The 18,682-nt window shown below is 40.3% G+C and overlaps 1 protein-coding gene across 1 annotated transcript; it reads right to left on the bottom strand.

Moving 5' to 3' along the window:
- Positions 1-251: 251 nt before the first annotated feature.
- r3hcc1l (R3H domain and coiled-coil containing 1-like) lies at positions 252-17,441 on the bottom strand. Its single transcript, XM_088917174.1, has 7 exons — positions 17,369-17,441; positions 10,633-11,445; positions 8,045-8,226; positions 7,055-7,125; positions 6,726-6,821; positions 5,866-6,006; positions 252-3,589 (listed from the first exon to the last, which is right to left on the bottom strand). Exons 2-7 carry the CDS (start codon positions 11,425-11,427, stop codon positions 3,537-3,539), a joined length of 1,338 nt encoding a protein of 445 aa, XP_088773300.1. The 5' UTR covers positions 11,428-11,445; positions 17,369-17,441; the 3' UTR covers positions 252-3,536.
- Positions 17,442-18,682: the final 1,241 nt, after the last annotated feature.

Raw genomic sequence — 18,682 nt, 5'->3', positions numbered from 1 at the left:
TACATCAGCGCCTTGACAATTTCACTAATGAAACTGACATTTTAATTAAGAGCTTGGGAGGACACATCAACAGAAAGCTGTTATATTATGGGTTTGTGAGTTAATGGTACTCTTTACCATGTGTGTAAGCAAAACTGTTTGTTTTGGAGATCACTCATGGCCTTTACTAAAAATGTTCCTGGTTAGATTTTGGCAAGGAAAAATAGCAAGATTATCAGCAGAACTCACATTAAGAATTTTGAAGCAGGTAATTCCAAAGGAATAAAAAAATATTTAATGGGTTTTAAGTAAGAGTGCCAAATTTAAGTACAGAAGGTAAAAAACACAACTCTTGAATCTGTACATCACCAAGTTCCAGAAATCCAACAGCAATTGCAGATCCACAGTATCTTAGTTAAGCGGAAGGCTGCACATTTTAAATGGGTTGTACTAAGATTTAATTCACAATTTTATTAAAATTTACAGGTATTATAATGCATAACAATAGTCCTTTTGACTAACAATATCAATAGTCATTTACAGCTGAAACATTTTAAAAGGAGGACACTTCAAATACCTCACAGTTAAAACTATATATACATACAAATATAAAATTACCATACAAAACAATATTAAAACCGCCACTGTTGTTGCATGAAAAGAACCTGGCCAAAAAAAGCCCACAACTCTACAAAAGCTCATCTATATCTTAAGAGTGGCATTGGGTGTTCAGTTTATCCAGGTCACAGTTGTTCACAGTGCAGGGCCTTGGCATATACTTGCCATCTTCCTAAAAGACACACCTGAACAGTCGTTTACATATGTTTGTTGAAAGTGTCTTTTGCAACGCCACGGCACAAAATTGGAAATCAAGTTTCTTCTGACATTCATATGTCTGGTGAAATAAAAACAACGTTTCCAAATTCAATTCCCAATGGCAGAAGCATTAGTCACTGGGGAAGTGCACGTAGCATTTACTGAAGGGTAAGTGCCTTGTCTCTGCCTTCTGCGGAGCACATATGCTAAAGGGGTCCAATTGGCACTCTGCCTGGGCAGCTTCCGCCTGGTAGGCCAAACTAGGTCTCAGTGTTGCTGCAGAAGGGACATGGATATGAAATAGTGCTGCTTCACTACCACTGGAGGGTGATAGGGAGGTGACTGGGTGCAGAGCTGTGCCACAGACCTACTGCAAGTGAAGCTGGGGGGTGGGTGGCACTGAGTCTATGCTGCTTCTTGGGTGTACCTGGAGATGCACAGGAGGAATGCACCAAGAAGCCCAACGAGTACAGAGAAATGGGTGAAGGCAACCTGTGTCTTTTAGGGATATGAGCCCACATTGAGCTGGTGTGTGGAAACCTACTGCTGTCATCTGAACTCTTGGACCACCACAGAAGCAGGAGCGGGCGGCACACACCATAGAGTGAATACACAACTCTGATGTGGTCTGTATGTGGCATTGGGATGACAGACAGCTGAAGATAGGCCAAATGAGCGATCTATTTGGGAAGGCACTGGGGTAGAGGGCAACATTAACATGAGATAGCCACAGTACAAGCATGATACACATACTGTAGGAATGGAAAAGAAAAAGATTAATTCTTGGGACAGGCAAGAATGGGACACATCCTTTCATGATGGAATGATACAGAAAGGACATGCATACTATTAGTAATGAACAGTCAGTCTGCAAATGTTTTTCTTTACGCCAATCAATATTCTGTGTCATCATTTTTAACCAAGTAGAAGAGATTTAATCAATAAAATAATGTCTGGTGTTTTGTGCCAATTCAAAGGGTAATAGTTTCAGAACATAAATAACTTCAAATTGTAAAAGGTGGGTGTGAGCAGAGATAAGAAAAGCTTAACCCCATGAAAAGTGACAGTCAAGCGGTGTTGTGGGGTACTGGAAACATTTAGGCAGCTTTCAGTAGATTCAGGAGATGGAGTGCACTGCATGCAACACATGCTAAACCAAATTTAAATTTAAAACTGTGACAAGGACAAATGGCCTTAAGAAGAACATGTGCTGCATATCTTCGGATAGCAAAATATATGGCCATATTTTCAAATTATTTACTTGAAAATCAAACAACCTCAAATCAGCCTTAGATAATTTGAAATGTGCTAGAAATGTATGCCTGAGACTTCTGGCTGACTGGCACTGGCTCAAAGTACAGGTGAGCTACAGTCAGCAGAATTATCCCCTGACTGAGAACAGGCTTTAAGAAACAAGTATTAAAGGTAATTTTATGTTTTATATCTTAGAATACATGTACAATTCTAACATTTTGAAAATATATCATTTTGAGTATCATTAAATGTACATTCTTAAATGATCTCCTTCTTGAAAAATTGAGGGCAGTGCTTCTTTACAGAGAGGTGATTTAAGTTTCAACAGAGACACTACACTGAAATAAATATATGTTGAATAAGAGGGTTTGAACTGAGGTTTTGTGGATGCAACTTATTTTAAGACGATTCTGCACAGAAACATTTGTCAAAACAGGCTAAGAATGTGTTTACACAAGGTATTTGCAGCTTGTATAAACTAGAAACCTAACTTTTGAATCTAATACTACTGTACCTCCAAATAGTGTTCTCGGTATGTCATGAGACGGAAAGAAATGTGATTTCTTTAAAAATAGCATTACATCCTGTAATGGATGTACAGGACGAGACAGGATTGGAAATACAAATACTGTTATGGGATGGGATGGGAAAATTTCTCACTGTACAGGATTGAAACCTTTGCACCCTGATGCTCTCTACTCTGGGGCTGTGCAGAAGGATTCACAAGGTGCCTGCAGTAGCTGAAGAAAGGCGAGTACCTGCCAGACACTACAGAACAGATCATGATATGAGTGCCAAGTCTTTTGTACAGTAAGTACAGATACAGCATGAACACCAAAATGACTGCAGGTCTAAGTAACAACTGCTTTGTGTCAACTGGCAGGGATTGTGTGGCAAAGTTCTGCACTGATGTCAAGCACCCATGAAGATTGATGCATCTAGACACGTCTTGATGTTCAGCATTAGCAGCTTTCAAGCACAGGATGTCAGAGTATTGAAGAGCACACACTCATGGTTGAACACATAAAGGTACAATAGGTGGTTCATTAGTTGGAATGCCCATTAAGACCAGAAAAGGGTAAAATTCTGTCAGTTAACTGTAATTGTAAAACAGAAAGGAATTTAGCAACACATAAGAGGAGCTTGCCTGCTCTCCACAGAATAATCTGCTGTGAGTCTAGCAGAATCCTAAGTAATTGTATAGTTTTCAGAACCCACAGAAGGCTCACAGAGAAAAGGGATTTACTGCTAGAGCTGAGACAGAGCAAAAGATGGCAAGGGACTAACACACCAACCTGCACCTGTAGGAGCAGACGGACAGAGCTGGGTGTCACGGTGTGGTCTGGCTGGACAGCTCTGGGGTATGCGTTTATCAGAAGGCAGAGACCCGAGACTTCCCCGTTCGGTAATGAACACATTCTGCCATTCACACCCTCGAGAGGAAACGACACATCCTACTAACAGCTCATTCTTCACTGTCAGGCTTATCATTTTCCCTCCCAAGCATCCTCACGTTGTTTTGCTGCCAAGCGCTTTTGTTCTGAAAGGAAAAATGAAAATGTAAAAATAATGACCCAGGCTCAAACCCACTGTCGCACAAATCAACATTAAACAACGTTAAAGCGACTGGCCTGGTTAAGCAACTTGAAAGGCCTCGGATCATACTTTTTTTAATCAATATTTATATGGATCCTTCAACTAATTTTGACAGTTTTATTTCCAGTAACACTACACATGCACACTCGGTTACTATTGAAAAACCCGACTGTTTCCATTAAACATCAGTTATGTTATCTGTATTCATGGTATTTATATCATTTTCAAACATGCGTCAAAATAATTGTTTTGCAAGCTGTTTTCATAACTAGTGTTATTTGTTCAAAAGGAAAAAAACAACCCTGGAAACTTATGCTTCCATCATTAAGGTTTCCCGGTCAAGACAGAAGCATCATGCAACTACGTCACTCAAACCAGAATACATTTAAAAAATATTGTTTTCAATCCAGATACTGGAGGGCTGCAGGCCAGCAGTGTTTATAATTTTACTTTAGACACAATTTAAGAATTGGTTAAATCTGTTAATCTTGTCTAATTCAACAAAGATTAATATCTAAAGAGCAAAAAGAAGTTGACAGATGAGACAGAGTGAAAACCTCCAAACCCAGCCACCCTGAAGTTCCAGAATTGGACATGCCTGTCATAATTATAAATTTATAGTTCTGGTACAATTGGTGCAAACATAACAGAAATTCCCTTAATAGATGATCAGACTTACTACTAACATTTTTCAAAGTTTCATCGTTTCTATAGAGAGGTTATAAGACTGCATTCTCTTTAAAATGAAAGCAGGCAATTCTGCTGATCACAGGATTTTTCTTCCTGGTGACAGTGATTTATGCATCATCATAATGCAGTAGAGAACAGAATATTTCATTCTGGGAATCAATGGGGAAAAAACCAACAGCTAGATCTTTTTCAAATGAGCTCTTCTGCTGCTAAAATAAAGCTTGTGAAGCCTGGTGGAAAGGGGACGGGAAGGACCCCTTTCTAAGGGAGGACTAGCTGAGTCCAGGGGGTTGCTCTCTAATGCGTTTCTCTGCCACACCGGTGTTTATTCACCTCTGCCTCAGCGTGATGACATGTTGTTATTTACAACAGTGCGCCTACTGTTCGACCACAAGCCATCAGGCCGACCCCTGTGTGCACACAATTCTCCCTTCTTTCCTTTACGGTTTGCTGGTGATTTCAGTGCCTGTGAAACACGAGGAGATTGCAGCAATTCTGCACAGACACAGGGCATGTGAGTTTTTAATACCTTCGAGACAACACAGGCTGACATTTAAGTAAACCTGTTCGATTTTTCTGCTAAATCTTATAAGTGTCCCAGAGACTAGGGTGGGGGAAAAGGACTTGATTTATTAGCATATTCATAGTTGATTTACAGTTAAATTAGACCCTGTAGAAAATCACTGTATCTAGGGAAACCTAACAATATAGTTAAAATTAACATCACTGTATTGCACTTTGTTTCATGGTTAGGATTAGAGATCCTGACAATATTACCCCAAAAACTGTATATGTGCTGTAAAGACTATAAAAGCTTTTACATAAATATAGTCTTGAAAAGCTCCTATTTAGCTTATGTTGCATGTTGTAGTGTTTCATTTTATAAATCTCTGCTAAACTACAGGCTTTTTTACTGTTATGAGTTTAATAACACTTGTTTGTTCCACTAATAAAATCTTTAAATCTTTAAGACCCTGTCGGCTTGCTCAGATATTTTAAAATACAAAACCTTGTAGTGCTGAAATGACTTAGGATGTTGCCTACATCAACTTCCTCCACAAGCTGCAAACAAATGTGTGTTTCTTACGAAACCTCCAAGACGTTGTTTGTATTACATGAAATATGTCTCCATCTAGTGGTTTCCACTGAAAGACGTTACTGCATCCGAATCAAGACACCATGTTAACATGAATATAAAAGCACACATGCTGGAAAAGAGAGGGCAATTCAGCTGATCTGGCCTGACTGGTTAAAAATATATTCAGCAGATCTGTGCTGTCAGATACTGAACTTTGAAAAACAGAAGAGGAGCAAAGGGAGGAGGAGAAGAAGACTTAAAGAACATAAATAAGAACCTAAGAAAGTTTTCTCTCATTCGTAAGCAGTTTGTTGGCACATCTAGCACGTCTACTCCTAGAGACTGAGAGAACCCTGACATTTTAATGAAGGAAGGAACTGTGGAAGAACGCTAATGGGGTTGGTTAGCAGTAGAGGAGGGAAGGAAGGAGAATCCCTTGAGTGAGTCCTCACCACGAGCTTCTTGCAGTTTCCTCTTCTCTGCTTCCCTCTCCTCTCTGCTCTGGGGGCTCCTCACACCCAGTGCCCCTATCACCAGCCTGCGGGCCAGGGCTGCGCTGGTCTGGGGCCGCTCCTTCGCGGGCAGGAGGTAGTCTGGGAGAAGGAACAGACAAGCACAAACGCCACTCATTGTAATGAAGATTCTCGGGGCTACAAGACTGCAAGAAAAGTGATGGAGGTGATTCAGATGAGAAAAGATTCCATTAAAGACACAGTCTGCTGACTTTTAACAGCCTGTGCACAGAAGATACACAAAGAGCAGCAAATCCTTCTGCAGCATAAAGCAGTCATCTTGGGACTAATACAACAAAACACCTGATCAGAAAGCTTTGGCAAATGAGAGACATGAAACTGAACATAAAGTTAATTGAAATGTGCCTGGAGACACTGCTTTGCCTTGCTTGCAGGTATTCTTCTGCAGGTAACAGTATCAGAAACAAATTATACAGGCGACAATTTGGAAGTGGAAAACACATACTCTGCTTCACTCCAGTGGATCACATAATTGGAAGCAGCTTGGCATGAAAATATTGTGAGGGTGGCATATCATAGGTATATGATTTCAAGGGCAGATTAAAAACACTTCTGCTTTAAAGGTTGTGCTCATGACAAAGGCTTTGGCTGCAGATAGCCTTGCTCTATAACACGACAGCAGCAAGATTTGACCCAAAAAGAGAAGCACAATTACTATTACCAGGCGTCTCCTGCCTATAATTAAGATGAACTGGAGCACTGCGACCATTATCATAAGTCAAGCTACTTTAAAGAAAGGAACTGATGTCAGCCCATTTGAATGTTCCAGCCTACAGTACCTGAACATCCACGAGCCTTTGCTTTTGAGGCTGAGGAAGCCTGGGAGAGAGGACGAACCTTCATCATGGGGTGTCTGGACCTTAAGGCATCTTTTGCTGAAGAACAAAATGATGAATTAAAGTAAACGGAACACCAACAACGAGAGCTTCTTCCCTGCAGGTTCAGAGGACAAACATTTTTAAAAGCACCTTTCTACACATTTCATTAATACAGTTTGAATTCAAATTAAAACTGCAACGCACTGTTCGAAAAAAGCAGCATGATGCGTGGAACACGCAGACCAGCCTAAGACAGCACCACAGAGCTGGTACGGAATGGGAAAGCTCACCTGCTATTGGGCTGGAGAAGAGTCCCAGTGCATGAGTGTCATCCACCCACTGAATGTCAAAGCCTTTCTGCCTGTAAAAGGAATTGCAACACTCAATTTCACTACATGGTACAATGTCTTTCTGTCCCTTAGCTGCTGAATGAATCTCATTGTGCACCAGCTCCAACCCACTCACTCGACCTGCTTTCAGGTCTGACCTCACTGCCCTTCCAATCCTGCAAAACCAAAAGCAGAATCTCATCTTTAAAGAAGCAGTAAAAGTGAGTTCATTTATGTTCCAATTACAAGAATGCTTACTAAAGGTGGCTGAGCCTTGACCGGACAAGGCCTGACCTTAGATATACAAGAGGCACATAGATGGCAGTGAGATGGAGGCCAAAGAATAACAGTGGAAATAATTCAAAGTAAGTGGTATTTAGTGAGCTTCTGGTGTTACTCAACAGCCCATTTACACTGGCACAAGCATAGCTAATGCCAAAGGCTTTTAAATTTATGATTCTCTGCTTTAGCTTTCGTCACCAGTATTTGCTTTAAATCAATTTGCATTAGTATGGCCTTTGATTAAAGGGTACAGCCATCTTGTTCATGTTCTTGAATGTTTAAATGGTTACTATTGGTTGCTACCTATACTCTAAGGCCCCATACTGACGGTCTTCAAAATAACAATCTCTGATAAATAGTCTGATCTCCACTCCCACACTCTCACTCGTTTTTCTTCGTTTTGAAGGTTTTCTGGGGGGAAAAAGGGATGATAGTTCTGTCAGTAAAAGAACTGCAGGTCTAAAATTCTCTCAGGCAATATTAAAAACGACTCCTCTAGCCTCTCTGTCAGTCTCTCATCTCACACTCTTTTATTAGGTCTTTCTCTCCTGACTTTCAGTCCATGTGCTTTTATTTTGCAGCACTGTTTGAAATGGTATAATTCACATGTGGTCTCCCCTGTCCTTTTTTCATACGCTTTGGACCCCCCTCTCGGGCTGCGGTACACACTGGTAGGAGTGGAAGGACCGGAGCAGGTCCTCCGTCTTGAACTCCGCAGGGAAGTCATAGATCTCCACAATATGAGACAGCTCATCCTCGCTGAGGTCCAGCTGCGGCTCCACGGGCCCGCTGTAATAATTGAATTGTGGCTCCTGGATGGATTTCTTCACTTTCCCTTGCTTTTGTGAGATCTGTGAAGGAAGGACAGCCCAAAAAATATTCAATAGTCAGAGTGGGGGGAAAAAAAACTATTAAACTTTAGGATGACACCTAACTGGAGAATTAAGCCTTTTCTGTCTTTTACTGTACTAAAGTGACTGGCCGATGACATAGAAAACCACCTGTTCTCAGTTCTGTTTTTACGTTTAGTCTCAAAAACTACTGCCAGTATGTACTGAAGGTATTTCAAGGTTTAAAAAGAGTATTAAGAATCTACGCAGTATACAAAAGACTGCTTCAGTATAGACAGCGCCAGCACTCACCCACTGTATTGGATTAGTGCCTGGGTGTTTCTGGGCTGAAAATAAACTTTCATATTTCCTTACACAGTGAAAAACAAAAATTAGAATCACTCCACCACTGTGGTTTTAGAAATTGCCACAGCTAACTAAATACCTAATTACGTTATTAAAAATGTTCCTCTCCAACCGGCTAAATAAACAGATTAAAATAACATCCATCATAGCCATAAACATACCCTGACCTCATTCAACATAAAAACTAGAAAATATTAAGGCCAATGACTTTGCATTGTTTAGAAAACTTCAAAATAAGGTACTACGTCCACTACATATAGAAAAGTGAAACCTGTATCGATCGTTTCTTTTCCATCTTCACTGCTGTAGACACTTTTCTCTTGAGATAATCATATACTGTTTCTGATTTGTACTAATAAAACCCATAAGCAACAGTGAAACCAATGCCAGTAGTGATTATAAAAGAGCTTGTATAAACTTACCTCTTCCATTAAGGCATGAACTATGTCAAAAATCTTTATTCTACCCCAATAATATCAACATTTCCAGAGTGCTGTAAAAACGTACAGCAATGATTTTGTTACTGATTTATTCCATTACCTTTTGCCTTCTCGAATATTTTAATGCAATAACATTTCCTTGCCTGGATAACAGGTCGTAATGCAATCTGATAAGTCATTATTATTCTGCCATGACTTAACCCGAAAAATAAAATGCAAATCAGGATAGACTGGGATCTTGTTTCATCTTGAACTATTTCTGTGAAATACTTAAATAAAGAATTATTTACATATAATTGTTTGATTTCCTTATATTTAGACTAAGATCACCTGACTTTTTCCATATTTTCTCATCTGATGTTTTAATGACAGTCCAGTTTTACGTTTCAGAAGGAATATAGATCCCTCTTCAGTCTTCATGCCTATGGTGAAACTGGACAATTCAGGCAAACTGTATTATGACTTACATACAGGGAAATCTCACAACCTTCAGAAATGTGGCTTTCAGCAGGATGTTCCCTTTGGCAGCAATCCAGCTGGCTGAAAAGGGTATGTGTGCTTGACTGATAAATGAAAATGAGGGCTTAAGAACATTTGAAAAAATAAATAATAAATTCATGATATATTAAACAAAAAGTGTTAGTACCAAAACTTTACATTAACTACTTCATCTTTTTCATACCCTGTTTATAGGTTTGCCAGGAGTGTCTGATAGAACTGTGCCAACCACAAGGGTATAGTAATCTGCTATAATTCATTTCCATTACCCAAAGGACATTTTAAAACCACACTAGTCACTTACAATATGTACTGCATATTACAATTATAGTATTTTTTCTGTTTAAGGCGTGAAGCAAGAAGACTTACGTTATATTAGTTGATAATAGAAACTGGTAATTGAGTAAAATTACCTTAAAATGTGTAATTCTTTAAAAGGACAGGGCAAATATAAAATATTATATTAAACTAAGGATCCACAGTTCCATTAAGCCCACAATTGCAGAGCAAACCAGTCAGGAAGAAAATAAGACTACAGATGGCACTTTATTGCAGCAATACTGCTTCTGTGTGCAAACCAGTGACCCAGAACAGTGACATCTACATCTTCCTTCTGAATTATCTCCCCTCAAGACAAATAGCCCTTGAGAAGAGTAATTTCTGCAAAAAAAAAAGTGACCAGGAAAACAAACCTTTACTGTTGTTAGGGAAGGCGGCGGCTATAAACTGACCAACCGAAGCATGCCTATAATCCCTTTTAACCTTCCTGGACCACATTACTTACACTACCCACAATAACATTTGCCATTACAGCAAATGTGCTTGAAAAAAGAATAGAAGAGTAAAGAGTAAAGTATTCACCCCTATTCACTCTATAACACTAATCTGTGTGGGTTATGTTAATGTCCTTTTCTTCAAAATGTGAAAGGTGAGAGCAAAATCCTTGATATATTTTTCAAAGGACACTGAATCACAGCATCATCAGTTCCCTTTGTTAATGACAAAGACTATAGGCCCCATACCGAGAATTACCCCTATAACCACCATAGATACTTAAGTAAAACAAATAACTGTTTTTTTTCCAGTTACTAAAATTAAGTTTTCCTTACTGAAGGACAGTTACCTCCTCTAGCAGGTGAGGGTCCAGGCAGTCCCCATCATCATTGAAAAGGGCGTCCCAGCTGTCCTCTTCCTGCTCTGCTGTCTCTCCTGGACCGAGAGAATCAGTATCTTCCTTGTTCTCGTCTCCTCTCACTGCCATCTCTGGCGCCTCGCTGACAGGCCTGTCGGAAGCAGGCCACTGTATGTTCTGCAAGGCAGTCTCGGAGCTCTGCGTGATCGCCCCTTTGTCCAGCTCCTCATCCTCGGGCTGTGCCTCTCCTTCGGTGGGAAGTGGGTTAGGAGGACAGGCTGTTGCTAAGCTAGGGCTACCAGTCACGTTTTCCAGATCTGTGCGGAAGACACCAGGTCCTCTTACAGCAGGGTCTCCCTCTCCCATTCTCGTTAGGGAATCGCAGAGCTCCTGAAATTTGTCATTCTCCACAGCATCACTCTGTTCCTTCTCTTCAGGCTCCAGCCGTTCATCGTCTCTCTTCTTCTCTGGCTTCCCTATACCATCCTTGAAACTGGAATCTCCGTCTGCTACCCCCCCAGCAGGCACCTTGCTCCCTCCTTCCCGGTCCCTTCTGGCTCGTGCATTCCCCTTCTTTCCTTTCTCCTTACACTGTCTGGACCTCCTGCCCACCTCGCCCGGGTCCTGGAGTCTGCCCCTTGCCTCGCCCTGAGTCTGCCTGCTGGCCACCTCGCTGGGGTGGGCTTCCTTCGCGGGCTCCCCCTCTTCCTGCCGTCTCTTGGGGACGTACAGCGCCATGTCGGGCCTCCTGGAGCGCGCTGGCCTCCTCTCCCCCTCCTGTTCCATCGGCTCCCGCGGCTCGGCCTGCAACAGCCAAGAGTCAGCTCCGTGCGAACGCCTGGCCGAGGGGAGCGCTCCCGTTCCACCACTGGACACACGACACGCACCGCCAGCGCCCGATGAAGACCTTCAACACGCCACCGAGAGAACCAGCTTCCGCTTTTATCACACTGAATGCAATCTCAGCTTTTTTCAGTCCATCCTTCAGAATATCTGAGAATATCTGTAAGTGCAGGTGCATGCTACATGTGCACTTGAAAAAAATGAGATTGCCGATATAAAATCTTGACAGAAGTGGTTTAGCAGTAAAATAACCTCAAGAGAGGTTGCTGCTCTCAAAGCAATAAAGAAAATATACCTACAGAAGGCCAAATCCAAAGTAACCCAAGGAACAGGTGTATAGTATTTCTTCAATATGCATGAACATGTCCGCTTGACTGTTCTGTGAGTTTGAGAGCACTGTGAAAGCAGAAGATTACTAGGTTATACTGTTATGCTTTAAATCCTAAAGTTTTAGCATTTATTAACCCAGCATACAGAGAGAGCACCCAAGTACCGATATAGAGTGACATACATCTAATTCAGTTCAAGTAGGGAGCTGTGTCTGCATGCATAGGCTGCAAAGGAACAAGTAAAGGTTTATTCCATGTTGAAAAGAGAGGAAAGGAAAACGCTTTGGCAGTGTTGCCTTCTTTGGGTGTGAGCTCCACAGCCGAAATGTTATTTCCTTTCTTCTCTTTTCAGCACGGAATAAGCCTTTTACTTGTTCCTCTACATCGAATTCAGCCGGCTCTATTAAGAGAGATTCAGCTTCTTACATAACCTTTTCATTTATGCAGTGCAAGAAACACTCTTTTAACTAAAATGACCAAAACAGATGATATGTTCTTTTTATATATTTTTTCAATTTAGATATATTTTTAATTTCTTTGTTAAAAAAAGTTTTCTTAAGTTCAGTAGCAAATTTATGGCTGGTCGCAGTGAGATCAATCAGGTCAGGAAAAACTAGTAATTAATTCAGAGAGATGAGTGATGGGGCTTAGTTCAACCCCCCCTCGTCTTCCCTTTTATTTATCTCCACTGTCAGCCTGTTGTTGTGATTATGGATGTCATACAGCAATAAACAGCCCTGGGATCAATAACCCTGAAATTAAACAAAAAAATGAATTTCCACAGCCAGCTTTAATCTTGAGCCAGCTTTTCAGAAGAATTAAACCAATAAAAATCACAGAATCACTGAAGTTTAATGTAGGGAATGCAGATGAAAAGTAACACCAAACATAATATGGGTATAAAGAACAACCATGCTGGTCAACAGAAACTGCCAGAAAGAAAACCAATTTTGGTTAAGGCAGAACAGAGTGATAGTTAAGGCAGTAGAGTGAACTACTGTGAGTGCAGTAGTTTTGGTCTTTAATGCAAATGTTTGGAATGGAAAAAATAACATGTACTACTACTACTTACTTTAATTCATAAAGTGCCATTCCAAACCCAAGGTTGCGGAAACATACAGCTTGTATTAGCCTATAATTGCATTGCAATACAACTAGACAGCAAGGCCTTGAGAACCCTAAGACAAGTTTTGCCACTTAGATAGCCTTTAAAAGATTTATTCAACATTATCTTGACCTATTAGTCGCTTATCCAATAAAAGTGTACAATTCAAGCTGTCTGAGATCATCTTTGTCAATTTTAGCTTATTTGCTGTGAATGCGACAAGCAGAAATGGATTCTGTTGGAAGAAACAAGGCTGAAATGCACAACAGTGTTTCAGGTGTTTTAATGGGTACAGTTATTCATCAATGTGCACTGGAACTCCACTCCACTGGGCAGAACTGGACTCCACTGTAAAGCTCTTAGACGATGGTTCTTAAAGTAGTTATTTTACTTGCCCATCTAGAACAACTGAATATCATACGCTAGTGCCCCCACCACCAAGATACGCTACCAGGAAAAGTGAAGTTCAAGCACAGCCATACAAATTCCATATAAATGACTTTTTACACAAAAAGAGTGCCTAGGCTACGCTTTGTTGTAAAATAAAATTAAACAGTGAACGAAAATAATAAAAACCAATTTAAAGTGTACTTCCACTCCAATAATAGCAATAAACTCCAATAATCCAGTAGACGTTTGATTTTGCAGCTCTGGCCAACGCCCGAGCTCCGTTTCTCACTCCTGCGACGTCGATTTCCCCCCATGTCAGAGCCGGAAGAATAAATCACAGAATGGGTGGAAGGCACAAGGTACCACCTGACACGTGACCTGTCTTCAGACAAGACCCTCACTCCTCTCGGCACCCCTTGACTAGGAACAGTCCGACCATTTGTCTCTTTGACTCATGGGGAGAAATCGATCCAGAAATTAATGTACACTGCGCTGCACAGAACAGATGATGTGAGAGGAAATCCGCTGGCCCCACCCCGCACTGACAGCGCTCTTCATCTTTGCGTAATACGTTTTCTTTCTCTTTCAAGTGTTAACAGTCCCCAGAAATAATGAGGGACCATCCTGCAGATTCATATTCTCCCCTCCACCCATCTGTATTGTAAAGAAACAGGGAGCAACAAACAGGGATTTAAAGATCTGAAAGGGCAAGAAGTCAAAGAAGGGGAACAGAACTAATGTGGCTGTTGTGTTTTTCTCTCCCTCCTGCCTATATACAACTCACCACAACCTCCTGAGAAAAACATGTTATATTTAGCTTTATACAGTTTCTGAAAGATTTCATTTTTAATTATTCATTATTATTAAAATAAATTTTAGAATAGTCAGAGGAGTATGTACATGTACAAATGCAGTTCTTCCTTTCAAATATACAGTAACTTATATTTAACGTCTCACACGGGAAGGCAAACTTTATGGAAATGGAAAATAATTCCCAAAGTTAACACATTCAAAACTGGTCCATGATGCAATTTTTGATAAAGATGATAAAACTGCTGTTTGGCGACAAAAGAAGTGGCATTCCTATCTCACATGTACACTGAGATAGCATCCAACTCGCCAAAGGCAGAAAAACAGTGGGCACAGCCTTCAAGTTCACTTGACTTTTTTTTTACATGAAAGCCTTAAAATACATCATTCTACATGGACTCAAAAATATGTATAGGCATAGACAGAGCTAAAACCCAGCAACAACAATAAGCATTCTCAAAAAGTTGGTTCACTGCCAGTATTGCAGTGATCTAAATCACAAAGGTAAACAGACTGGGAATCCTCTAGGTTACACCATTTGGGAAAAGGTGTTGCCAATACTTGGTCACTTATTCTGTTCTCTCTTATTCTTATAAGGTTCTTATGAACCTTTTGAACAGATCTACAGGTCCTGCTGTTAAAGACGCAGCTTTTTTTTAACACATCCAGCTCTTCTATAATGGTTCAAAGCAAATGGTGTGAGAGTTCTATTACTCTATAACTCAAAAACTGTAACTGCCAACCAAACTGTGAACATGTATAAAAAAAAGCTACACCTCTTATTTCCAGCACAAGAATATTTTCTATTTTTAGATTTTCTTTATTGCAATTATTGTAGCTACTGTGTATTAAACTGGAAGATATAGGCTCCTGCCATTTGAAATGTTATTTGCTGACTGATTCTGATTGATTGCTGATCAAACAGTTTTACACAAGAAATTTAGTAAACTGTCATTTAGTGGTAAAATGTGGAAATGGTGACAAACTGGTGTACTATGCTTTACAATATCAAAACAATGCCCTTGGTCAAGGTAAGGGAATACAAATTCTGTATTATACAGGTTAATCCCCATCACCATTAATGTCAGTACTTAACGAGCCCAATCTTGTGTGCCAGATCGATTACCTGATTTTGACAAATCTCAGAAGCTAAGTAAGGCTTGGGAGGGCTCTCAGTAAAATCTGTTATTAGTGTGCTATTAAAACAATGTTGGGGGACTAGTACTATACCCACTGGTGTCCTTCCCTCTGGAACAGACTGTCCCGTATAATGCTATTGTCCAATTCAATGGTATGGTGAGTACAGGAGCACACTGTTGCAGTAGATGCTGGATATTAAGCAGGAATCCCGAAATCCCGCCTGCTTTGCCTGATGTATCCCATGGTGGTTTTTTAAGTAGAGGTGTTAAACCCGATGTCCTGGCTAAATTCCACTCTGGCCTTGCTAAATCTGACCTCTCTTGAGTTCCCCCTGAACCCAGCTGGTGAAGCAGCTCCTTGCTCCTCCACCTACTCCTCGATGTCTGGGGGCTGCACTTCACTGCTGGATAAAGTGGGTCTCCTCATATATGTAAAGAAACACAGTCAGTAAATGCAATAGATTACTATCATTCTTCATGACTAAATGCTTAGTTTCTGAGATTAAGAGGTGGTAGGTTAGTTGAGTCCCGGGTGCTGTTTTATTGCTCCTGCAGTTTATGTGCTCTTTGTCTACAATCTAAAGTTAAGCTTTACTCCTGTTGATTCTAAGGATGTACAAAGTGCTCTGAATTTGCATGTCTTTTTTTTACGGGACCATTAACTCCACATTGCTCTGCACTGCAAAAAAAAAACTGTTGCTGTAAGCACCTAAATTTGTCTGCATATTACACTTTTTTCCAGGTTAAATCCAGACATTAATCATTATCAGATTTAAAGTTTCACCGTAAACAGCTTTGATCACCTGTAGGTGGCTGCAAATTGAGTCATGCAACACCCTGAGATATTCAGAGTAGATGCCGTTTAAATAATATAGATGGCAATGACAGTACCTAATATATTCAAGGTGATGCAGAAAATAACACAGAAGGTGCAAATTGAGGCAATAAAGGAAATAGGTCAATTTCTGAGGTTTTAGATTTGAAGAACACCCAAATAACTCCCAGGCACAAAAAAACAGGTCGACCTTCCACAAGGCTTAGATAATATAGGCTGTACAGAGTCAGCCCCCACCCCCTACATCCCATACTAAGCAGGATCGGTTTTTCCTGCTAATCTATACAGACACATCAGATAGTCTCTTACAGGAAAGCAGCTCCATTTCCATAAGCATTCCAGGCAAGGGCTGTATTTTTAGTATACTCCTAGTCACTGTCTCATTACAAGCATTCTCTTGTTACATCAATATTTAACCTTCTAATCTTACACCTTCTGGCGCCTGACTATTGCTACATTCCCCGAGCATTTGTCCGTCTGCGTTGTGGATCGGAGCTCCGCGTTGTGTTTTCAAAGAAAGGTCTTTTATCGCACGTCGGGTCAGAACTGCCAGGGGACTGCAGGCTATTCCCCCGAGATGTTCAAGCATGAATCTGCTCTGATCATGTCCAATGCTGCACATGTCAAACGATTAAATTATACTCCAGAATAACTGCTCACACCTTGTAGCGAGGGACACTACTGTATACACTACGTGTTAACGAAGAGCCCAAGTTCACCCACTGAAACGCACGCAAGCGCCTAAAATCTGTTGCATGTAGTACCAACAACGTGCACTTAGTTTTTTAAAAATCCAAAAGATCAATTTTTGAATAAAAGGCTATATTGCTTGATAACAGACAAGTTCCACACATACATAATTCCACATAAACACGCCGTGTTTCTACTAAAGCTTTTTATAAGTATTTCCAAGTTTCTCTGAGGTAAGAATTAAGCAGCAAATCACCTTCCACAAACCAGTTCAGCACAGCCAATCGAGAAATAAATCTTAAACTAAGGTGCATTCACCACCTATCCATTTACACTCCTATCTGTAATGTTAGAATTTATACAGAATGACTATTCAGCTGACCTCTCCTTACAGGATTATCTAGTCATGATTTAGTGAAAGGCCCATTTACTGGGAGACCAGAAAAAAAGAGTAGTATACAGTTAGAAGCTCACATTATTTAAAAATAATTAAATAGCTAGCAATAACAGTGCAATATATACTGAAACCATTCCTGCCTTTTACGATTATAAAACAATATAAGCACAACAGCTGTATTTTAAATACCTTGTTCGTTTTGAATTTCCTTCTGCTGCATGCACTAATTTCGAGCCGCCAGCGCGCACACGGATGTTTGGCTTTGTCCACTTCTTGATTACGTCATCGAATCTCGAAAGAACAAGGGAATGCTGGGAGACGTAGTTTTTGAGCGTCCTTAGCACTTGAAAGACAGCCAGTTCTGTTTGGTCTCCCTTTATAAAGTGTCTGTAAATCTGTAAATTAATTTATAGATGAGGCTAAGGATATTAGGATAACAGGTATGTGGATAAACACAAACACAATTAATGACAATTAATTTTGTTGCATTAACGTCTTCATGAGCAGAACAGTGGTGTTGCTGCCTTCCAGATCTTGGGTGCTGGGCTTGATTCTGAACCGTGTTCTTTATGTAGTGAGTTTGCATGTTCTCCCCAGGACTAAGTGGGTATCTGCTGGTTGCTACATCTTCCTGCCAAAGAGGAAAGGTTAACTGATGTCTTTAGATTGCAAGGGGGAATTGTAGGAGAACAAGAAATGCAATGGACTTGTGTTCTGGCCAGGGATTAGTTCCACCTTGAGCCCTGTGCTTCAGGCTCTTCACAATACCGTCCTAGTTTCTTATTCAATAGGACTTGCCTCAAACTGGGCATGTTAACTGATTCATTTTGGATTGTTAACAGGAACATTTTGACTTCATGTTAACAAACTGCCAGTAGTGGCCTGTTATTTAAAGGTTTCTAAACTGAACCAAAAAACTTCCAGCCATTGTTAATGTGAACATTAACATCAATGATGATGAAAATAGAAAAACCCAACATTAAACAAAATTCTTTACAAATGGATCCTGTCAAATTCCTTTCAAAACAAACAGTCCTGTGTTTTCCTTCACATACAGTACAGTCCACCTTTCCTTTTCTGAGGAGAAGAAAATTGTCTGGAAACTGCTTGCCCTACAAAAGATTCACTCTCCAGTCAAGAGCTGTAAAAGGACATCAATCAGTGTACTGGAAATTTGAATTAATTTAAATTAATTAGTTTAAATTAATTTACTGGTGCCACACACCTGTATCTAAACTGTATGATTCAATCAGACTAATTATACATGATTAATGTATTAGACTCAGGCTCTGTTTTTATTACTCTATTGTAACTGACTAGGGATTCTTGAAGAAAGATATACACTCCAGTCCAGCTCTCCATTTTGAGTGAGAACAAGTCTTCTGAAATTCATCTACAGTACTTGTTTTGGTAGAACACTAAACAATACCTGTGCTTTTGTACCAGCACCAATGAGGCAAGCAGACAAACTGATGGGTCCTCACTGTTAAGTGTATAGACAGT

The sequence above is a fragment of the Atractosteus spatula genome, chromosome 5 (assembly GCF_055471065.1).
Source record: "Atractosteus spatula isolate fAtrSpa1 chromosome 5, fAtrSpa1.hap1, whole genome shotgun sequence".
NCBI classification, from domain to species: Eukaryota; Metazoa; Chordata; class Actinopteri; order Semionotiformes; family Lepisosteidae; genus Atractosteus; species Atractosteus spatula.
The sequence above is the reverse complement of the archived record's forward strand: the minus strand, read 5'-3'. Positions and strand labels throughout refer to the sequence as shown.

What these genes read in the sequence shown, in the direction of transcription:
- r3hcc1l (XM_088917174.1), bottom strand. Translation starts at nt 11,427, where the DNA reads ATGGAACAGGAGGGGGAGAGGAGGCCAGCGCGCTCCAGGAGGCCCGAC. An exon ending in ACCCTCACCTGCTAGAGGAG is followed by an intron (nt 8,227 to 10,632) that starts GTAACTGTCCTT and finishes CTTCCTTCACAG; the next exon opens with ATCTCACAAAAGCAAGGGAA. An exon ending in AAAGGCTCGTGGATGTTCAG is followed by an intron (nt 6,007 to 6,725) that starts GTACTGTAGGCT and finishes TCCTTCTCCCAG; the next exon opens with ACTACCTCCTGCCCGCGAAG.